A 21,868-nucleotide genomic window follows, 5' to 3' on the forward strand; every position below is an offset into this window, starting at 1 on the left:
ATGTACCCCGCCCATTCTTTATTTTATTGGTCCTTTTACTCTTAGACACGCCCCGCTCGTCTTCTTATTGGCTGAGCTTCTATTTTTCCCCACCCTCTCTCTCTTCCTATTGGTCAGCCCTCATTTATCCCGCCCTTTATGCGTCTATTGGGTAATTTTCTCTTAGTCCCGCCTTTCCTCGATAGCTATTGGTCGGTTTGCATCATATGACCTCATCCGCCGGCTCTGATTGGCCGCTCCCTCACCGGTCCCCGGCTGTGGCGGCCCGTGAAGGTTCCAGAAGCGGATCCGGTTCGGGCGGGCCCGGAACCGTTCGGGGCTCCCGGTTCGGGAGAGCCGGAGGCTCCCGGAGGCTCCCGGAGGGGCTCGGGGAGCTGCCGGAGGAGCTCGGGGAGCTGCCGGAGGAGCCTGGGCGTGTCCGGGACTCCCGGTTCGGTTCCGGTGGGGCGGTACCGGCAGGGCCCGGTCGGTACCGGAGCCATGAACGGCAGCGGGACCGGGCCGGGCCCGGTGTGGCTGGCGGTGAGCAGCTCCCTGAACGCTTTCCGTGCCTGTAAACGCTTCTCGCCTGCGCTCACCATCGCCGAGCTCAAGGTACCGGAGCGGCACCGGGATAAGGGAGAATGGATAACGGGATAACGGGATAAAGGGAATGGGACCGGGGAGAATGGGAATGGGACCGGGAGAATGGGAATTGGACGGGGAGAATGGGAATGGGACTGGGGAGAATGGGACCCGGGCAAAAGGGAATTGGACCGGGAGAACGGGAACGGGGGAACTGGAATGGGACGTGGATAATGGGAACGGGACTGGGAGAACGGGAATGGGATAATGGGAATGGACTGGGATAATGGGAATTGGACCGGGATAACGGGAATGGGACCGGGATAATGGGACCGGGATAATGGGAATGGGACCGGGACCGGGATAACGGGAATTGGACGGGGATAATGGGAATGGGACTGGGGGAATGGGACTGGGATAATGGGAATGGGACAGTGGGAATGGGAGTGGGACTGGGATAATGGGAATGGGACCGGGATAATGGGAATGGGACCGGGAGAACGGGAATTGGACCGGGATAATGGGACTGGGATAATGGGAACGGGATAACGGGAATGGGACCGGGATAATGGGAATGGGACTGGGACTGGGATAACGGGAGCAGGACCAGGAGAACGGGACTGGGATAATGGGAACGGGACAGTGGGAACGGGACTGGGAGCGGGATAATGGGACTGGGATAATGGGAACGAGATAACAGGAATGGGACCGGGAGAACGGGAATGGGACCGGGACCGGGATAATGGGAATGGGACCGGGAGAATGGGAATGGGACCGGGATGATGGGACCGGGATAACGGGAATGGGATGGGGATAACGGGAATGGGACCGGGAGAACGGGACTGGGATAATGGGAACAGGATAGTGGGAATGGGACTGGGACCGGGATAATGGGACTTGGATAATGGGAACGAGATAATGGGAATGGACCGAGAGAACGGGAATGGGACCGGGATGATGGGACTGGGATAACGGGAATGGGATCGGGATAACGGGAATGGGACCGGGAGAACGGGACTGGGATAATGGGAACAGGATAGTGGGAATGGGACTGGGAGCGGGATAATGGAACTGGGATAATGGGAACAAGATAACGGGAATGGGACCGGGAGAATGGGAATGGGACCGGGACCGGGAGAACGGGAATGGGACCGGGATAACGGGACTGGGAAAATGAGAACGGGATAATGGGACCGGGATAATGGGAATGGGACAATGGGAACAGAAGTGGGAGAACGGGAACCGGGAGGGGGGGGAATGGGAACCAGGAACCCCCAAACTGGGACCCCACAAACCCCAAACTGGGAACCCCAAACTGGGAACCCACAAACCCCAAACTGGGACCCCCAAACTGGGACCCCCAAACCCCAAACTGGGACCCCACAAATCCCAAACTGGGACCCCCAAACCCCAAACTGGGAACCCCAAACTGGGACCCCCAAACCCCAAACTGGGACCCCACAAATCCCAAACTGGGAACCCCAAATCCCAAACTGGGATCCCCCAAACCCCAAACTGGGACCCCCAAACTGGGACCCACAAACCCCAAACTGGGACCCCACAAATCCCAAACTGGGAACCCCACAAATCCCAAACTGGGACCCCACAAACCCCAAACTGGGAACCCCAAGCCCCAAAGTGGGACCCAAAGTCCTGCATGGAGCTGGAGCTGTTTGGTGACAGGGACAAACCTTTGGGGACCCTGGACTGGGACCCTCCCAGTGCCACTCCTGGTGTCCCCAATGCCACTCCAGTGTCCCCAATGTCCCCAAAGCCACTCCCAATGTCCCCAATGTCCCCAATGCCACTCCCAATGTCCCCAGTGTCCCCAATGTCCCCATTGTCCCCTCAGTGCAAGCTGGAGCTGGTTGTGGGCTCCCGGCCTCGTGCATGGAGCTGGAGCCAAGGACAAACCTTTGGGGACCCTGGACTGGGACACTGCCAGCGCCACTCCCGGTGTCCCCAATGTCCCTCCCAGTGTCCCCAATGTCCCTCCCAGTGTCCCCATTGTCCCCATTGTCCCCTCAGTGCAAGCTGGAGCTGGTTGTGGGCTCCCCATGTCCTGCACGGAGCTGGAGCCAAGGACAAACCCTTGGGGACCCTGGACTGGGACACTGCCAGTGCCACTCCAGGTGTCCCCAAAGCCACTCCCAGTGTCCTCAATGCCACTCCCAGTGTCCCCAGTGCCATCCCCAGTGTCCCCCGTGTCCCCAGTATCTCAAGTGCCATCTCCAGTGTCCCCAGTGTCCCCTTCCAGTGGCAACTGGGAGTTACTGGGGGGATCCCAGTGCCACTCCTGGTGTCCCCAATGTCCCCAAAGCCACTCCCAGTGTCCCCATTGTCCCCTCAGTGCAAGCTGGAGCTGGTTGTGGGCTCCCCGGCCTCGTGCATGGAGCTGGAGCCAAGGACAAACCCTTGGGGACCCTGGACTGGGACCCTCCCAGCGCCACTCCAGGTGTCCCCAGTGTCCCCAATGCCACTCCCAGTGTCCCCAATGTCCCCAATGTCCCTCCCAGTGTCCCCATTGTCCCCCCAGTGCAAGCTGGAGCTGGCTGTGGGCTCCCCGGCCTCGTGCATGGAGCTGGAGCTGTTTGGTGACAAGGACAAACCTTTGGGGACCCTGGACTGGGACCCTCCCAGTGCCACTCCTGGTGTCCCCAATGTCCCCAGTGCCACTCCCAATGTCCCCAATGTCCCTCCCAATGTCCCCAGTGTCCCCAGTGCCACTCCCAGTGTCCCCAGTGCCATCCCCAGTGTCCTCAATGCCATCCCCAGTGTCCCCAGTATCTTGAGTTCCATCTCCAGTGTCCCCAGTGTCCCCTTCCAGTGGCAACTGGGAGTTACTGGGGGGATCCCAGTGCACTCCTGGTGTCCCCAATGTCCCCAGTGCCACTCCCAATGTCCCCATTGTCCCCTCAGTGCAAGCTGGAGCTGGTTGTGGGCTCCCCGGCCTCGTGCATGGAGCTGGAGCTGTTTGGAGCCGAGGATGAGCCCCTGGGGAGCCTGGACTGTGACGAGGCCTTGCTGGGCTCCTACCCCGTCACCGACGGCTGCCGCCTGCACGTGGGTGTCACCGGGTCCCCTCTGGGTCACCTCCCCCCCTGTGTCACCTCCTGTGTCACTGGGTCACCTCTGGGTCACCTCTGTGTCACCTCTGTGTCACCTCCTGTGTCACCTCCTGTGTCACCTCTGTGTCACCTCTGTGTCACCTCCTGTGTCACCTCTGTGTCACCTGCAGTGTCACCTCTGTGTCACCTCTGTGTCACCTCCTGTGTCACCTCTGTGTCACCTCTGTGTCACCTCCTGTGTCACCTCCCTCCCTGCGTCACCTCTGTGTCACCTCTGTGTCACCTCCTGTGTCACTGTGTCACCTCCTGTGTCACCGGGTCACCTCTGTGTCACCTCCCTCCCTGTGTCACCTCCTGTGTCACCTCTGTGTCACCTCCCTCCCTGTGTCACCGGGTCACCTCTGTGTCACCTCTGTGTCACCTCCCCGTGTCACCTCCTGTGTCACCTCCTGTGTCACCTCCTGTGTCACCGGGTCCCCTCTGTGTCACTGTGTCACCTCCTGTGTCACCTCCTGTGTCACCTCCTGGGTCACCGGGTCCCCTCTGTGTCACCTGCGATGTCACCTTCTGTGTCACTGTGTCACCTCTGGTGTCACCTCCTGTGTCACCTCCTGTGTCACCTCCTGTGTCACCTCCTGTGTCACTGTGTCACCTCTGTGTCACCTCCGGTGTCACCTCCTGTGTCACTGGGTCACCTCCTGTGTCGCCTCCGGTGTCACCTCCTGTGTCACCTCCTGTGTCACCGGCTCCCCTCCTGTGTCACCTGTGGTGTCACCTCCTGTGTCACCTCCTGTGTCACCGGGTCCCTCCTGTGTCACCTCCTGTGTCACCAGGTCCCCTCCTGTGTCACCTCCTGTGTCACCTCCTGTGTCACCTCCGGTGTCCCCTCCGGTGTCCCCTCCTGTGTCCCCTCCTGTGTCACCTCCTGTGTCACCTCCTGTGTCACCGTGTCCCCTCCTGTGTCACCTCTTGGGGGCACCTGGGTGGGGGTGGCATTGCTGAGGGACGGTGGCACCGTGGCGAGGGACAGTGACACCATGGTGAAGGGACAGTGCCACTCCCTTGAGTGACAGCGCCACCCCCGTGTGACAGTGCCACCCCTGCAGGTGACAGTGACACCCATGAGTGACAGTGCCACCCCTTTGAGTGACAGTGACAGTGCCACCCCTGCAGGTGACAGTGCCACCCCTGGGTGACAGTGCCACCCCTGCAGGTGACAGTGCCACCCCCTGCAGGTGACAGTGACACCCATGGGTGACAGGGCCACCCCCATGTGACAGTGCCACCCCTGCAGGTGACAGTGACACCCATGGGTGACAGTGCCACCCCCATGTGACAGTGCCACCCCTGCAGGTGACAGTGCCACCCCTTTGAGTGACAGTGCCACCCCTGCAGGTGACAGACCGGAGCGGGGCCCGGGCCGGGCAGTTCGAGGACCTGTCCCAGGTGGCCAAGTACGAGATGGCCGAGAGTGACTACGACAAGAGGACAGGTGGCCCTGGGGACACTGGGGACACTGGGGACAGTGGGGACAGTGGGGACATTGGGGACACTGGGACAATGGGGGCATTGGGGGCAATGGGGACACTGGGGACAATGGGGGCATTGGGGACACTGGGGACAATGGGGACACTGGGGACATTGGGGACAATGGGGACAATGGGGACATTGGGGACACTGGGGACATTGGGGACAATGGGGACAATGGGGACGTTGAGGACAATGGGGACATTGGGGGTGTTGAGAACATCGGGGACATTGAGGGATTGGGGACATTGGAGGCGTTGGGAACTTTGGGGACATTGAGGGGTTGGGACACTGGGGACGTTGGGGACATTGGGGTGTTGGGGACATTGGGGACATTGGGGGGGACGTTGGGGACATTGGGGGGTTTGGGGACATTGAGGACATTGGAGCTGTTGGACATTGGGGTGTTGGGGACATTGGGGACATTGGGGACATTGGGGACATTGGGGGGGTGTTGGAGACATTGGGGACATTGGGGACACTGGGGACATTGGGGGGGTGTTGGGGACATTGGGGACATTGGAGCTGTTGGACATTGGGGACATTGGGGACATTGGAGGTGTTTGGGGACATTGAGGGGTTGGGGACATTGGGGACATTGGAGCTGTTGGACATTGGGGTGTTGGGGACATTGGGGACATTGGGGACACGTTCCAAGTGCCCCAGAGATGGCCGAGAGCGACTACAAGAGCACAGCGTGTCCCTGTCCCCAAAGTGCCACCCTTGATGTCCCCTGGATGTCCCCTGATGTCCCCACGGGGTCCCCTGGGGCTGCTGGGACCGGGAATGGGACCGGGAATGGGAACGGGAATGGGATCAGGAATAGGAATGGGAATAGGAGCAGAGTGTCCCCAAAGTGCCACCCCTGATGTCCCCTGATGTCCCCACGGGGTCCCTGCAATCCTGGGGCTGCTGGGACCGGGAATGGGAACGGGAATGGGAACAAAACCCGGAATGGGAACGGGAATGGGGCCGGGAATGGGAACAAAACCCGGAATGGGAACGGGAATGGGATCAGGAATGGGAACAAAACCCGGAATGGGAACGGAATGGGGCCGGGAATGGGAACGGGAATGGGAACGGGAATGGGATCAGGAATGGGAACAAAACCCGGAATGGGAACGGGAATGGGAACGGGAATGGGGCCGGGAATGGGAACGGGAATGGGATCAGGAATGGGAACAAAACCCGGAATGGGAACGGGAGCGGGATCAGAACAAAACCCGGAATGGGAACGGGAGCGGGATCAGGAACAAAACCCGGAATGGGAACGGGAGCGGGATCAGGAACAAAACCCGGAATGGGAACGGGAGGGGGATCAGGATTAGGAATGGGACCAGGACCAGCGTGTCCCTGTCCCCAAAGTGCCACCCCTGATGTCCCCTGATGTCCCCACGGGGTCCCTGTGCTCCTGGGGCTGCTGGGACCGGGAATGGGAATGGAAACAGGAGCGGGAATGGGATCAGGAATGGGAATAGGAACAGGAACAAGACCCGGAATGGGACCAGGACTACGAATGGGACCAGGACCAGAATGTCCCCAAGTGTCCCCCTGATGTCCCCTGATGTCCCCACGGGGTCCCTGCACTCCTGGGGCTGCTGGGACCGGGAATGGGAACGGGAATGGGATCAGGATCAGGAACAAAACCCGGAACGGGAACGTGAACAAGACCAGGAATGGGAACGGGAATGGGGCCGGGAATGGGAACAGGATCGGGAACAAGACCCGGAATGGGATCAGGACTAGGAACGGGAATAGGACCAGCGTGTCCCCAAGTGTCCCCCTGATGTCCCCTGATGTCCCCACAGTCCCTGAACTCCTGGGGCTGCTGGGACCGGGAATGGGAACGGGATCAGGAACAAAACCCGGAATGGGAACGGGAACAAGACCAGGAACGGGTCCGGGATTGGGAATAGGAACGGGACCAGCGTGTCCCTGTCCCCAAAGTGCCACCCCTGATGTCCCCCGCTGTCCCCACAGAGTCCGTGCGCTCCTTCCTGCGGCAGCGCTCGTGGGGCCGCTGGGACCGGGAGCGGGAGCGGGAGCGGGAGCAGGAGCGGGAGCAGCGCCGGGCTCAGGAGGCGGCGGCGGCGGCCGCGCTCCCGCTCGGGGCCCGATGCGAGGTGCGGGTGCCCGGGCAGCCCTGCCGGAGGGGCAGCATCGCCTTCGTGGGTTCGTGCCGCCTCTTTTTGTGCCCTTTTTGTCGCCTTTTTGTCGCCTTTTTGTCCCCTTTTTGTCGCCTTTTTGTCGCCTTTTTGTGCTTTTTTTAAATGGTTTTTTTTGGTGGTTTTTTCCTTCTGTTTTTCCGCCCAAGGTGAGACCGATTTTAAGCCGGGCTTTTGGGTGGGCGTGCGCTACGATGAACCGCTGGGCAAGCACGATGGGAGGTGAGGGGAGACGGGGTTTGGGGGGGTTTTGGGGGGTCCTGGAGAGTCCTGGATGGGGCTTGGGGGATCCTGGAGAGGCTTTGAGCGGTTTCAAGGGGTTCTGGAAGGGTTTAGGGGGAGTTTTGGGGGGAATTTGGGAGGTTGTGGAGGGGTTTGAGGGGTCCTGGAGGGGTTTTGGGGGAGTCCTGGAGGATTTGAGGGTCCTTGAGGGGTTTCAGGGGGTCCTAAAGGGGTTTGAGGGGATTTTGGGGGGTCCTGGGGGGGTTTGGAGAATCTTAGAGGGTCCTGGAGGGGTTTGGGGGGTCCTGGAGGGGTTTGGGGGGTCCTGGAGGGGTTTTGGGGGGGTTTTGGGGGGTCCTGGAGGGGATTTGGGGGATCCTGGAGGGGATTTGGGGGGATTTCAGGGGGTTCTGGAGGGGGTTTGGGGTAAATTTGGGAGGTTGTGGAGGGTTTGGGGGGGTTTTGGAGGGGATTTGGGGGATCCTGGAGGGGTTTTGGGAGATCCTGGAGAGGCTTTGAGGGGTTTCAGGGGTTACTGGAGGGGTTTGGGGGGATTTTGGGGGGTCCTGGAGGGATTTGGGGCATCCTGGAGGGGTTTTGGGGGGGATTCTGGGGGGTCCTGGACGGGTTTCAGGGGGTCCTGGAGGGGTTTTGGGGGAGCCTGGATCGGATTTGGGGGGTCCTGGAGGGGTTTCAGGGGGTCTGGAAGGGATTTGGGGGAGTTTTGGGAGGTCCTGGGGGGGATTTGGGGGATCCTGGAGGGGATTTGGGGGTGATCCTGGAGGGTCCTGAAGGGGTTTCAGGGAATTTTGGGGGGGAATTTGGGAGGTTGTGGAGGATTTTGGGGGGATCCTGGAGGAATTTGGGGAGATTTTGGGGAGTTTGGGGGTCCTGGAGAGGTTTGGGGGAATTTTAGGGTGGTCCTGGAGGAGTTTTGGGGGGGGAATTTGGGGGTGCTGGAGCGATTTTTGGGGGGGTCTTGGAGCTGTTTCAGGGGGATTTTGGGGCATCTTGAAAGGGTTTTGGGGGAATTTGGGGGGTCCTGGAGGGATTTTGGGGCGATTTTGGGGATTCTAGGGGGGTTTGGGGAGATCCTGGAGGGATTTTGGGGGAATTTGGGGGGTCCTGGAGGGATTTTGGGGCATTTTGGAGAATCCTGCAGGGGTTTGGGGGCAGCCTGGAGCTTTTTGGGGGCTTTTAGGGGGTTTTGGGGGCAATTTTGGGGGATCCTGGAGGGATTTTAGGGCGGAATTTTGGGAGGTTTTAGGGGATCCTGAAGGGGGGGATTTTGGGGGAATTTTGGGGAGGATTTTTGGGATTTTGGGGGGGATTTTGGGGGGGGATTTTGGGGATTTTGGGGGGGATTTTGGGGATTTTGGGGGGAATTTTGGGAATAATTTTGGGCATTTTGGGGGGGGATTTTGGGAGATCCTGAAGGAATTTTAAGGGGGAATTTTGGGAGATTTTAGGGGAGGATTTTGGGGGGGATTTTGGGAGGATTTTGGGGGGGATTTTGGGATGTCCTGAACGGCTCCTCCCAAATTTTCTTTCTCTCTTATCTCTCTTTTATCTCCCCCTTATCTCCCCAGCGTGGGCGGCCGCCGTTATTTCGAGTGTCCCCCCAAATTCGGGGCCTTCGTGCGACCCCAGCACGTCACAGCCGGCGATTTCCCGCCCGAGGGACGACGGCCTGGACGAGCTCTGAGGGGAAATCCCAAAAATTCCCCAAAATTCCCCAAAATTCCCAAAAATTCTGGAATTTTTCCCGCTTTTTTTGGGAAAAAATCGCCAAAAAACGGCCCAAAATTCGCTGGTTTTGTCTCTTTTTTTGGGGGGAAAATGAGAATAAAGTTGTGGGAACGACGGCCTGGATGAGGAAATCTGAGGGGAATTCCCAAAATTCCCAAAAATTCCCCAAAATTCCCAAAAATTCTGGAATTTTTCCCGCTTTTTTTGGGAAAAAATCGCCAAAAAATGGCCCAAAATTCGCTGGTTTCGTCTCTTTTTTTGGGGGGGAAAATGAGAATAAAGTTGTGGGGACGATGGCCTGGACAAGCTCTGAGGGGAATTCCAAAAATTCCCAAAAATTCCCAAAAATTCTGGAATTTTTCCCGCTTTTTTTGGGAAAAAATTCGCCAAAAAACGGCCCAAAATTCGCTGGTTTTGCCTCTTTTTTTGGGGGGGAAAATGGGAAAAAATTGGGGAGGTTTGGGGCTTCTTTGGGGGGCATCCCAAAATTCCAGAAATTATCCCAAAATTATCCCAAAATTCCAAAAATTCTCCCAAAATTCCTCCTTAAATTATCAAAATTTCGAAAATTATCCCAATATTCCTAAAATTAGCCCAAAAATTCCCCAAATTACCCCAAAATTCCTCTCAAAATTATCCCCAAATTCCCTGAAAATTCCTCACAGAATTCCCAAAATTCCGGCTAAAATTCCCAAAATTATCCCAAAATTTGCCCAAAATTATCCCAAAATTATCCCAAATTTCCTCCCTGAATTCCCAAAATTCCCCTCAGGATCCGAAATTTCCCAAAATTCCCCAAATTATCCCAAAATTTATCCCAAAATTCCCCAAATTTCCCCCGGCCCCTCCAGGGCTGCCCCACTTTGGGCTCCTAAAGGGGCGTGGCTTCAGCGGTGGGCGTGGCTTAATCCTTCAGCCAATCAGATCCTCCTTGGGGTGGATAAAGGGGCGTGGCCTCCTCTGGCCCCTCCCCATGCCCAAAAAAGGTGAAAATTTCGCGTTTTGGCGCCGACCAATCAGAGCGCGGGGTTTGGGGGTGATTGGCAGGCGGCTCGGCCAATGGGAGCGCAGGAAAGGGGCGGGGCTATGAGCGGCCATTTTGTGTATGGGCATGAATATTAATGAGGTTTAAAGGGGCGTGGTCGTGAATATTAATGAGGTTTAAAGAGTCGTGGTCGTGAATATTAATGAGGTTTAAATGGGGCGTGGTTGTGAATATTAATGAGGTTTAAAGAGTCGTGGTCGTGAATATTAATGAGGTTTAAATGGGGCGTGGTTGTGAATATTAATGAGGTTTAAGGGGCGTGGTCGTGAATATTAATAAGATTTAAAGGGGGCGTGGTCTGAGTTTGGGGAAGGGGAGGAGTCCCAGTTCAATCCAATTAAATCCTAATTAATTCAATCCCAATTTAATTAATCCTAATTAAATCCCAATTTTCCCACCCCAATTTCCAATTCATTCCCAATTAAATCCCAAGAAATCCCAATTAAACCCCAATTAAATCCTAATTAAACCTCAATTAAATCCCAATTTTCCAACCCCAAATTCCCAATTAATTCCCAATTAAATCCCATTAAAATCCCAAATAAATCTCAATTAAACCCCAATTAATTCCTAATTAAACCCCAATTAAATCCAAATAAATCTCAATTAAATCCCAATTAAATCCAAATAAATCTCAATTAAACCCCAATTAAACCCCAATTAATTCCTAATTAAACCCCAATTAAATCCCAATTAAACCCTAATTAAACCCCAATTAAATCCCAAATAAATCTCAATTAAACTGCAATTAAACCCCAATAAAACCCCAATTAATTCCTAATTAAACCCCAATTATACCCCAAATAAATCCCAATTAAACTCCAATTAATTCCCAATTAATTCCTAATTAAACCCCAATTAATACCCAATTAAACCCCAAATAAATCTCAATTCAACTCCAATTAATCCCCAATTAATTCCTAATTAGACCCGAATTAAATCCCAAATAAAATCCCAATTAAACCCCAATTAATTCCTAATTATACCCCAAATAAATCCCATTAAAATCTCAATTAAACCCCAATTAATTCCTAATTAAACCCCAATTAAACTCCAATTAAACCCCAAATAAATCTCAATTCAACTCCAATTAAACCCTAATTAATTCCCAATTAATTCCTAATTAAACCCCAATTAATTCCTAATTAAACCCCAATTAAATGCCAATTAATTCCTAATTAATTCCTAATTAAACCCCAATTAAACCCTAATTATACCCCAATTAAATCCCAATTAAACTCCAATTAAATCTCAAGTAAAGTCCTATTAAACCCCAATTAGTTCCTAATTAATTCCTAATTAAACCCCAATTAATACCCAATTAACCCCCAATTAAATCTTAATTAAACCCCAATTAAACCCCAATTTCCCAACCCCAAATCCAATTAAAAAATCCCAGCTAAACCCCAATTAAATCCCAAATTTCCAACCCCAAAATCCCCAATAATTCCTAATTAAACTTCAATTAAATCCCAATTAAATCCTAAATAAATCTCAATTAAATCCCAAATAAATCTCAATTAAATTCCAATTAAACCCCAATTAATTCCTAATTAATTCCTAATTAAACTCCAATTAAATCCCTATTAAATCCTAATTAAACCCCAATTAAACCCCAATTAACCCCCAATTAAACCCCAATTAACCCCCAATTAAATCCCAGACCAATCCTAATTAAACCCCAATTAAATCCCAATTAAACCCCAAATAAAACACCAATTAAACCCCAATTAAATCTTAATTAAACTCCAATTAAACTCCAATTAATTCCCATTAGTTCCTAATTAAACCCCAATTAAACCCTAATTAAACCCCAATTAAATCCCAATTAAACCCCAAATAAATCTCAATTCAAATCCAATTAATCCCCAATTAATTCCCAATTAATTCCTAATTAGACCCCAATTAAATCCCAAATAAATCTCAATTAAACCCCAATTAAACCCCAGTTAATTCCCAATTAAACCCTAATTAAATCCCAATTAAACCCCAATTAAATCCCATTAAAATCTCAATAAACCCCAAATAAATCCCAATTAAACCCCAATTAATCCTAATTATACCCCAAATAAATCCCAATAAATCCCAAATAAATCCCAATTAAACCCCAATTAATTCCCAATAAATTCCTAATTAAATCCCAATTAAATCCAATTAAACCCCAAATAAATCTCAATTCAACTCCAATTAAACCCCAATTAATTCCCAATTAATTCCTAATTAAACCCCAATTAAACTCCAATTAAACCCCAAATAAATCTCAATTCAACTCCAATTAAACCCCAATTAATTCCCAATTAATTCCCAATTAGACCCCAATTAAATCCCAAATAAATCTCAATTAAACCCCAATTAAACCCCAATTAATTCCCTATTAATCCCTAATTAAATCCCAATTAAACCCCAATAAAATCCCATTAAAATCTCAATTAAACTCCAAATAAATCCCAATTAAATCCCAATTAAATCCCAAATAAATCTCAATTAAACCCCAATTAAACCCCAATTAATTCCTAATTAAACCCCAATCAAATCCCAATTAAACCCCAAATAAATCCCAATTAAATCCTAATTAAACCCCAATTAAACCCCAATTAATTCCAAATTAATTCCTAATTAACCCAATTAAACCCCAATTAAATCCCATTAAAATCTCAATTAAACCCCAATTAAACCCCAATTAAATCCCAAATAAATCTCAATTAAACTCCAATTAAACCCCAATTAATTCCTAATTAAACCCCAATTAATTCCCAATTAAACCCCAATTAAATTCCAATTAATTCCCAATTAATTCCTAATTAAACCCCAATTAAACCCTAATTAAACCCCAATTAAATCCCAATTAACCCCCAATTAAATCTTAATTGAACCCCAATTAAACCCCAATTTCCCAACCCCAAATCCAATTAAAAAATCCCAATTAAACCCCAATTATATCCCAAATTTCCAACCCCAAAATCCCCAATTAATTCCTAATTAAACCCCAATTAAACCCTAATTAAACCCCAATTAAATCCCAATTAAACCCCAATTAAACCCCAATTAAACCCCAATTAATTCCTAATTAAACCCCAATTAATTCCTAATTAAACCCCAAATAAATCCCAATTAAATCTCAATTAAACGCCAATTAATTCCAATTAATTCCTAATTAAACCCCAATTAAATCCCAACTAAATCTCAATTAAACCCCAATTAATTTCTAATTAAATCCCAATTAATTCCTAATTAAACCCCAATTAAACCCCAAATAAATCCCAATTAAATCCCAATTAAACCCCAATTAACCCCCAAATCCCCACCCCCAAACTCCCAATTAATCCCCAATTAAAGCCCCCAATTAAAGCCCCCAATTAACGAACCCCAATTAACGAACCCCAATTAACGAACCCCAATTAAAGCCCCCAATTAACGAACCCCAATTAAAGCCCCCAATTAACGAACCCCAATTAACGAACCCCAATTAACGAACCCCAATTAAAGCCCCCAATTAACGAACCCCAATTAACGAACCCCAATTAACGAACCCCAATTAACGAACCCCAATTAACGAACCCCAATTAAAGCCCTCAATTAACGAACCCCAATTAAAGCCCCCAATTAACGAACCCCAATTAACGAACCCCAATTAACGAACCCCAATTAACGAACCCCAATTAAAGCCCCCAATTAACGAACCCCAATTAACGAACCCCAATTAACGAACCCCAATTAACGAACCCCAATTAACGAACCCCAATTAAAGCCCCCAATTAACGAACCCCAATTAAAGCCCCCAATTAACGAACCCCAATTAACGAACCCCAATTAACGAACCCCAATTAACGAACCCCAATTAACGAACCCCGGTTCCCCTTTCCCAATGAAAACTCCGCAGCCTCCTCCATTTATTCGGAATTATTTTCATTTTTTAATCTTTTTTTTTTCCTTTTTTTTTCCTCTTTTTTCTCTTCTTTCCATTTTTTATTTCCCGCCAATTCCTGGGGCTTTTCCTCATGCACCAAATCCCGAAAAAATTCCGGGAAAAATCCCAAAAATTCCCCAAAAAATCCCAAAAAAAATCCCCAAAAAATCAGAAATTTCTGTAAAAATTCCGATTTTTTTTTGGATTTTTTCAGCCCAAAAATCCCAAAAAATCTCCCCAAAATTCCGAATTTTTCCAGCAAAAAAAATCCCTGGGAATTTTGGTGAAAATTCTGGGATTTAAATTAAAATTTAATTTTTTTAAATTAATTTTTATTCATTATTCCAACAATAATTTACGGCAATTCCAAATTTTTTTTAATTTTCCCATCATTTTTTTAGGGATTATCCCAAAAATAAAAATCGGGAAAAAAACCCTAAAATGGAAAAATTCAAATCCACCAAAAAAACCCCAAAATTTGGAATTTTGACCCAAAAAAATTGGTGGGGAAATTGCCCAAAAATTTGAATTTTTTCCCCATTTTTTAAAGGAAAAACGGCTCAAAGTTCCCAATTTTTGATGGATTTTCCTTCGGTTTTTCCCTCCTGACAAAAAAATTCCCTTAAAAGGCTCCAGCAGCTGAAAATTCGGATTTTTTAGGGGAAAATCCCCAATTTTTGGGGAAAAAAATTTGAATTTTTTTGCAATTTTTTGTGTCAAAATTCCCCAAAAATTCCCGGTAAAAATTCGGATTTTTTAAGGAAAAAAACCCCAATTTTTTGGGAAAAAATTTGAATTTTTTTGCAATTTTTTCCCAATTTTTTTTGTGTCAAAATTCCCCAAAAATTGCTGGTAAAAATTCAAATTTTTTAAGGAAAAAAACCCCAATTTTTTGGGGAAAAAAATTGAATTTTCTTTAAATTTTCCACCTTTTTTTTGGGTCAAAATTCCCAAAAATTTTCCCCAAAAATTCCAGCTGAAAATTCGGATTTTTCATGGAAAAAACAACAAATTTGGGGGGGAAAAAATTTAAATTTTTTTGCTTTTTTTCCCAATTTCTTGGGCTCAAAATCCCCAAAAATTTGCCCAAAATTTCCCCCAAAAATTCCAGCAGAAAAATCGGATTTTTCATGGGAAAAAACCCCAATTTTGGGGAAAAAAATCGGAATTTTTGTGCATTTTTTTCCCATTTTTTTCACCTTATTTTGGTATAAAATTTCCCCAAAATCTCCAAGTGAGAAATTGGATTTTTAAGGGATAAAAAAAAATTTTTTTGGGAAAAAAATCTGAATTTTTGGGGCGAAAAAATAGAATTTTTTTGGGGAAAAAATTTTGAAATTTTTGGGAAAAAAAATCTGAATTTTTGGGGAAAAAATTGAATTTTTTTGGTAAAAAATTTGATTTTTTGGGGGAAAAAAAACCCCAAGTATTTTGGGGAAAAATTAGAAATATTTTTGGGAAAAAATCAGAAATTTTGGGGGAAAAGTTTTGATTTTTTGGGGGGGAAAAAGAAAATTCTTTTACCAAAAAAAGGATTTTTTTTTTTTGTTAAAAACCCTGAAATTTTTGGGGGAAAAAATTTGAATTTTTTTTGGGAAAAAAACTGAAATTTTTGGGGAAAAAATTTGAATTTTTTGGGGAAAAAATTGATTTTTTTGGGAAAAAAACCTGAATTTTTTTAGTAAAAAATTTGATTTTTTTTAGGGGGGGGAATTGAATTTTTTGGGGGGAAAAGTTTTAAATTTTTGGGGAAAAAATCAGAAATTTTTGGGGAAAAAAATTTGAGATTTTGGAAAAAAGACCCAAATTTTTGGGTGGGAAACCCTGAATTTTTAGGGAATAAAATCTGTGGGGTTTTGGTAAAAACGTTGAATTTTAGGGGAAAAAAATCTGATTTTTTTTGGACAAAATCTGCATTTTTGGGGGAAAATTTTGATTTTTTCTGGAAAAAAATTTGATTTTTTGGGGGGAGAAAAATTTGAATTTTTAAGGAAAAAAAAAACAATTTTGGGGGAAAAAAAACTGAATTTTTTTGAGGGGCAAAAATTTGATTTTTTGGTGAAAAAAATGAAATTTTTGGGGAGAAAACATTGAATTTTTTGGGGAAAAAAATCTGATTTTTTGCTGAAAAAATCGCAATTTTTTGGGAAAAAAACTCAATTTTTTTTACATTTTCCCCCCGATTTTTCCCTAAATCCCCAAATTCCCGGAAAATTTCAAAATTTCGACTTTGGAGCCTTTTTATTTTTAGTTTTAAATTTTTATTTTTGGGATTTTTCCGTCCTGGGGGGGTCTTAAAGTGCGAAGAGGAGCCGGGAGCTCCCGGTGGTACCTTGAAATTCCAGTTCCGCCCCCAAAATGCCCCAAAATCCCCCAAATTTCCCCCAAAATTTTCCCCCAAATTTTTCCCAATTTTTTTTTTCCAAAATTTTCCCAAAATTCCGGAATTTTTGGGGCGGGAAAAGCCCAAATTTGAGGGGGAGGGGAAGGGAGGTCCAAGGCCCCTCCCCCACCCCCGGAAGTGCTTTTGGGGCGGAATCCCCGGATTTGGGGATTTTGGGGATTTTTGGGATTTTTTTGGGAATTTTTTGGGGTTTTTTTGGGGTTTTTGGGGATTTTTTTGGGGATTTTTGGGATTTTTTTGGGATTTTTTGGGGTTTTTGGGGTGTGGAGGGGTCTGAGGAGCTTTTGGTGGCCTCAGGTGGCTCCTGGTGGCCTCGGGATCTCCTGGGGTGGAGCTTGGGTGGCCTTGGGTGGAGCCGGGGCCATCTTGGATCTCCTGGGATGGACCTGGGGCCATCTTGGATCTTCTGGGATGGACCTTGGACAACCTTGGGTGGAGCCGGGGCCATCTTGGACAACCTTGGATGGTCCTGGGGCCATCTTGGATCTCCTGGGATGGACCCGGGGCCATCTTGGATCTCCTGGGATGGACCTGGGGCCATCTTGGATCTCCTTGGATGGACCTGGGACCATCTTGGACAACCTTGGATGGACCCGGGGCCATCTTGGATCTCCTGGGATGGACCTGGGGCCATCTTGGACCATCTTGGACCACCTTGGATGGAGCTGAGGCCACCTCGGATGGACCTGGGGCCATCTTGAACCACTTTGGAACATCTTGGACAACCTTGGATGGAGCTGGGGCCACCTCGGATGGACCCGGGGCCATCTTGGATCTCCTGGGATGGAGCTTGGACAACCTTGGATGGAGCCGGGGCCATCTTGGATCTCCTGGGATGGACCTGGGGCCATCTTGGGCAACCTTGGAAGGACCCGGGGCCATCTTGGATCTCCTGGGATGGAGTTGGGGCCATGTTGGACCATCTTGGACAACCCTGGATGGCGCTGGGGCCATCTTGGATCTCCTGGGATGGACCTGGGGCCATCTTGGGCAACCTTGGAAGGACCCGGGGCCATCTTGGATCTCCTGGGATGGAGCTTGGACAACCTTGGATGGACCTGGGGCCATCTTGGATCTCCTGAGATGGACCCGGGGCCATCTTGGATCTCCTGGGGTGGAGCTTGGACGACCTTGGACAACCTTGGATTGACCTGGGGCCACCTCAGATGGAGCTGGGGCCATCTTGGATCTCCTGGGATGGACCCAGGACCATCTTGGACCATCTTGGACCACCTTGGATGGACCTGAGGCCACCTCAGATGGACCTGGGGCCATCTTGGATCTCCTGGGATGGACCTGGGGCCACCTCAGATGGACCTGGGGCCATCCTGGATCTCCTGGGATGGATCTGGGGCCATCTTGGACAACCTTGGATGGAGCTGGGGCCATCTTGGATCACCTTGGATGGAGCCGGGGCCATCTTGGATCTCCTGAGATGGACCCGGGGCCATCTTGGATCTCCTGGGATGGACCTTGGATAACCTTGGATGGACCCGGGGCCATCTTGGACAACCTTGGATGGACCCGGGGCCATCTTGGACAACCTTGGATGGAGCTTGGACAACCTCGGATTGACCTGGGGCCATCTTGGATCTCCTGGGATGGACCTGGGGCCACCTCAGATGGACCTGGGGCCATCCTGGATCTCCTGGGATGGACCTTGGACAACCTTGGATGGAGCCGGGGCCATCTTGGACAACCTTGGAACATCTTGGACAACCTTGGATGGATCTGAGACCATCCTGGACCACTTTGGAACATCTTGGACCACTTTGGATGGACCTGGGGCCATCTTGGATGGACCTGGGGCCATCCTGGATCTCCTGGGATGGACCCGGGGCCATCTTGGATCTCCTGGGATGGACCCGGGGCCATCTTGGACAACCTTGGATGGACCTGGGGCCATCTTGGATCTCCTGGGATGGACCCGGGGCCATCTTGGATCTCCTGGGATGGACCCACGGCCATCTTGGACCACCTTGGATGGACCCAGGACCACCTTGGATGAGCCTCAGACCACCTTGGACCACCTCAAATGACCCTTGGACCACCATGGATGAACCTTGGAGCACCTGGAATGACCCTCAGGCCACCCTGGACCACCATGGATGAACCTTGGACCACCTTGGACAACCTTTAGACCACCCTGGACCACCTTGAATGACCCTTGGCCCACCTTGGACGACCTTTAGACCACCCTGGACCACCTTGGATGAACCTTGGACCACCTTGGACGACCTTTAGACCACCCTGGACCACCTTGGATGACCCTCAGGTCACCTTGGACCACTTTGGACCACCTTGGACCACCCTGGCCCACCTTGAATGACCCTTGGACCACCTTGGATGACCCTTGGACCATCTCGAATGAACCCTGGCCCACCTTGGATGACCCTTGGCCCACCATGAAGGACCCTCCGGCCACCCTGGACCATCTTGGACCACCTTGGTCCACCTTGAATGACCCTTGAACCATCTCAAATGAACCTTGGACCACCTTGAATGACCCTTGGACCACCTTGAATGACCCTTGGACCACCCTGGACCATCTTGGATGACCCTTGGACCACCTTGAATGACCCTTGGACCACCTTGGATGAACCTTGGACCACCTTGAATGACCCCCAGGCCACCCTGGACCACCATGGCCCACCTTGGATAACCTTTGGACCACCTTGGATGACCCTCAGGCCACCCAGGCCCACCATAAATGACCCTTGGACCACCTTGGACCACCTTGAATGACCCTCAGGCCACCTTGGACCACCTTGGACCATCTTGGACAACCTTTAGACCACCCTGGCCCACCTTGGATGACCTTTGGACCATCTTGGTCCACCTTGAATGACCCTTGGCCCACCATGGCCCACCATGAATGACCCCCAGGCCACCACTGACCACCTTGGCCCACCTTGAATGACCCTTGGCCCACCATGGATGACCCTTGGACCACCTTGGCCCACCTTGGACCACCTTGGATGAACCTTGGACCACCTTGGCCCACCTTGGACCATCTTGGCCCACCTTGGACCATCTTGGCCCACCTTGGATGACCCTTGGACCACCCTGGACCACCTTGGATGACCCTTGGACCACCTTGAATGACCCTCAGGTCACCTTGGACCATCTTGGACCATCTTGGCCCACCTTGGACCACCCTGGCCCACCATGAATGACCCTTGGACCACCTTGAATGACCCTCAGGCCACCACTGACCACCTTGGTCCACCTTGAATGACCCTTGGACCATCTCAAATGACCCTTGGACCACCTTGGACCACCTTGGACCATGTTGGATGACCCTTGGACCATCTCAAATGACCCTTGGACCACCTTGGCCCACCATGAATGACCCCCAGGCCACCACTGACCACCTTGGACCACCTTGAATGACCCTTGGACCATCTCGAATGAACCTTGGACTACCTTGGATGACCCCCAGGCCACCTTGGCCCACCCTGGCCCACCTTGGATGACCCTTGGACCATCTTGGCCCACCTTGGACCACCATGGCCCACCTTGGACCATCTTGGACCACCTGGAATGACCTTCAGGCCACCATGGAACCATCTTGGACCACCTTGGACCATCTTGGACCACCTTGAATGAACCTTGGACCACCTTGGATGACCCTTGGACCACCTTGGCCCACCTTGGACCACCCTTGGACCCCCTCAAATGACCCTCAGGCCACCTTGGATGACCCTTGGCCCACCATGAAGGACCCTCAGGCCACCCTGGACCACCATGGCCCACCATGAATGACCCTTGGACCACCTTGGATGGAGCTTGGACAACCTTGGATGGAGCCGGGGCCATCTTGGATCTCCTGGGATGGACCCGGGGCCATCTTGGACAACCTTGGATGGACCCAGGACCACCTTGGATGAGCCTCAGACCACCTTGGACCACTCTGGCCCACCTTGGACCACCTTGAATGACCCTCAGGCCACCATTGACCACCTTGGACCACCTTGGACCACTCTGGCCCACCTTGGACGACCTTTAGACCACCCTGGACCACCTGGAATGACCTTCAGGCCACCATGGAACCATCTTGGACCACCTTGGACCATCTTGGACCACCTTGAATGACCCTTGGACCACCATGAATGACCCTTGGACCATCTCAAATGACCCTTGGCCCACCTTGGCCCACCATGAAGGACCCTCCGGCCACCCCCAGGACCCCCCTGACCCTCTCGCAGCCCCTCCCAGGCCCCTCCCCGGCGCCGTCCGTCCGTCCGTCCATGTCCATCCATGTCCGTGTGTCCGTGTGTCCGTGTGTCCGTCCGGCCTGGCCAAAGTCTGGGACAAACGTCCCCGCCAACACCCGAGCCCCTCCCCCTTTCTGCGTCCGTCCGTCCGTCCGTCCGTCCGTCGGCCGGAGAGGCCCAATTTTGCCCGGACGTCTCAAGGGTCACTCCAAGGCTTCCGGCGGCGGCGACGGCGTCCGAGGAGGTGACAACGGCGGCGGTGGCGGCGGGAAGGACCCGGCCGTGGTGGTGGTGGTGGCCGGAGCTGGACCGGGCGAGCCGGGCGTGTCCGGCGGTGGCCGGAGCGAGAAGAAGAAGGGGCACTGGTGGATGAAGAGTTCGATGATTGTCTGGTAGGTCCTGGTGGCCGTCAAGGCGTCCATGGTGCTGAAGTCCGGTCGCATCAAGGTGGGCCAGAAGCAAATGGAGAGGTTCTCGCTGGTCATCAGGTTGACGCGGTGCTGTTGGCTGACCCTGGGGTGGGTGACACCAAAGTGACCATTTTGTGGTCAGAAGAACCCAAAACACCTCAAAATTGCAAAAATTCCCATCAAAATTGGCCCAAAAATGACCCAAAAATGACCCTGGAGAAGTTCTTGGAGACCACCAGGTTCCTCCTGACCACCAGGGTCATGCTGGGGTGGACATAGACTCAGTGGTCAGAAGAACCCAAAACACCTCAAAATTACCAAAATTCCCATCAAAATTGCCCCAAAAATGACCCCAAAATGTCCTAGGACAGGTTCTTGGTGACCACCAGGTTCCTCCTGACCATCAGGGGCACCTTAGAGTGGACAATGGTGGAGTGACCATTTTGTGGTCAGAAGAACCCAAAACACCTCAAAAATTACAAAAATTCCCATCAAAATTGCCCCCAAAAATGTCCCAGGACAGGTTCTTGGTGACCACCAGGTTCCTCCTGACCATCAGGGGCACCTTAGTGGCAGAGTGGCCATTTTGT

At 50.6% G+C, this 21,868-nt stretch overlaps 2 protein-coding genes across 23 annotated transcripts; one reads left to right on the plus strand and one right to left on the minus strand.

Annotated features, from left to right (window-relative positions):
- The first annotated feature begins 218 nt into the window (after positions 1 to 218).
- Positions 219 to 9,355, plus strand: TBCB (tubulin folding cofactor B). Its single transcript, XM_054654275.2, is given in 7 exon segments — positions 219 to 594; positions 3,484 to 3,627; positions 5,028 to 5,124; positions 7,140 to 7,331; positions 7,474 to 7,546; positions 9,136 to 9,226; positions 9,228 to 9,355. Coding segments are annotated over 7 exon segments (735 nt in total). The 5' UTR covers positions 219 to 480; the 3' UTR covers positions 9,252 to 9,355.
- A 5,312-nt stretch (positions 9,356 to 14,667) lies between these two features.
- On the minus strand, positions 14,668 to 20,544 carry LOC143696522 (uncharacterized). Of its 22 annotated transcripts, none has more exons than XM_077192984.1 (4): positions 20,450 to 20,535; positions 18,434 to 18,785; positions 18,196 to 18,227; positions 14,668 to 17,016 (listed from the first exon to the last, which is right to left on the minus strand). In XM_077192984.1, exons 2-4 carry the CDS (start codon positions 18,703 to 18,705, stop codon positions 15,926 to 15,928), a joined length of 1,395 nt encoding a protein of 464 aa, XP_077049099.1. In that variant the 5' UTR covers positions 18,706 to 18,785; positions 20,450 to 20,535; the 3' UTR covers positions 14,668 to 15,925. The 22 variants fall into 22 exon arrangements, with proteins under 22 accessions (XP_077049099.1, XP_077049100.1, XP_077049104.1 ...); XM_077192985.1 differs by lacking the exons at positions 18,196 to 18,227; positions 20,450 to 20,535 and adding exons at positions 17,069 to 17,140; positions 18,134 to 18,195 and having other exon boundaries at positions 18,352 to 18,469; XM_077192989.1 differs by lacking the exon at positions 18,196 to 18,227 and having other exon boundaries at positions 14,668 to 17,023; positions 18,534 to 18,598; positions 20,429 to 20,544.
- Between the last annotated feature and the right edge of the window lie 1,324 nt (positions 20,545 to 21,868).

Source organism: Agelaius phoeniceus, chromosome 36 (genome assembly GCF_051311805.1).
Source record: "Agelaius phoeniceus isolate bAgePho1 chromosome 36, bAgePho1.hap1, whole genome shotgun sequence".
In the NCBI taxonomy this organism is placed as follows: Eukaryota; Metazoa; Chordata; class Aves; order Passeriformes; family Icteridae; genus Agelaius; species Agelaius phoeniceus.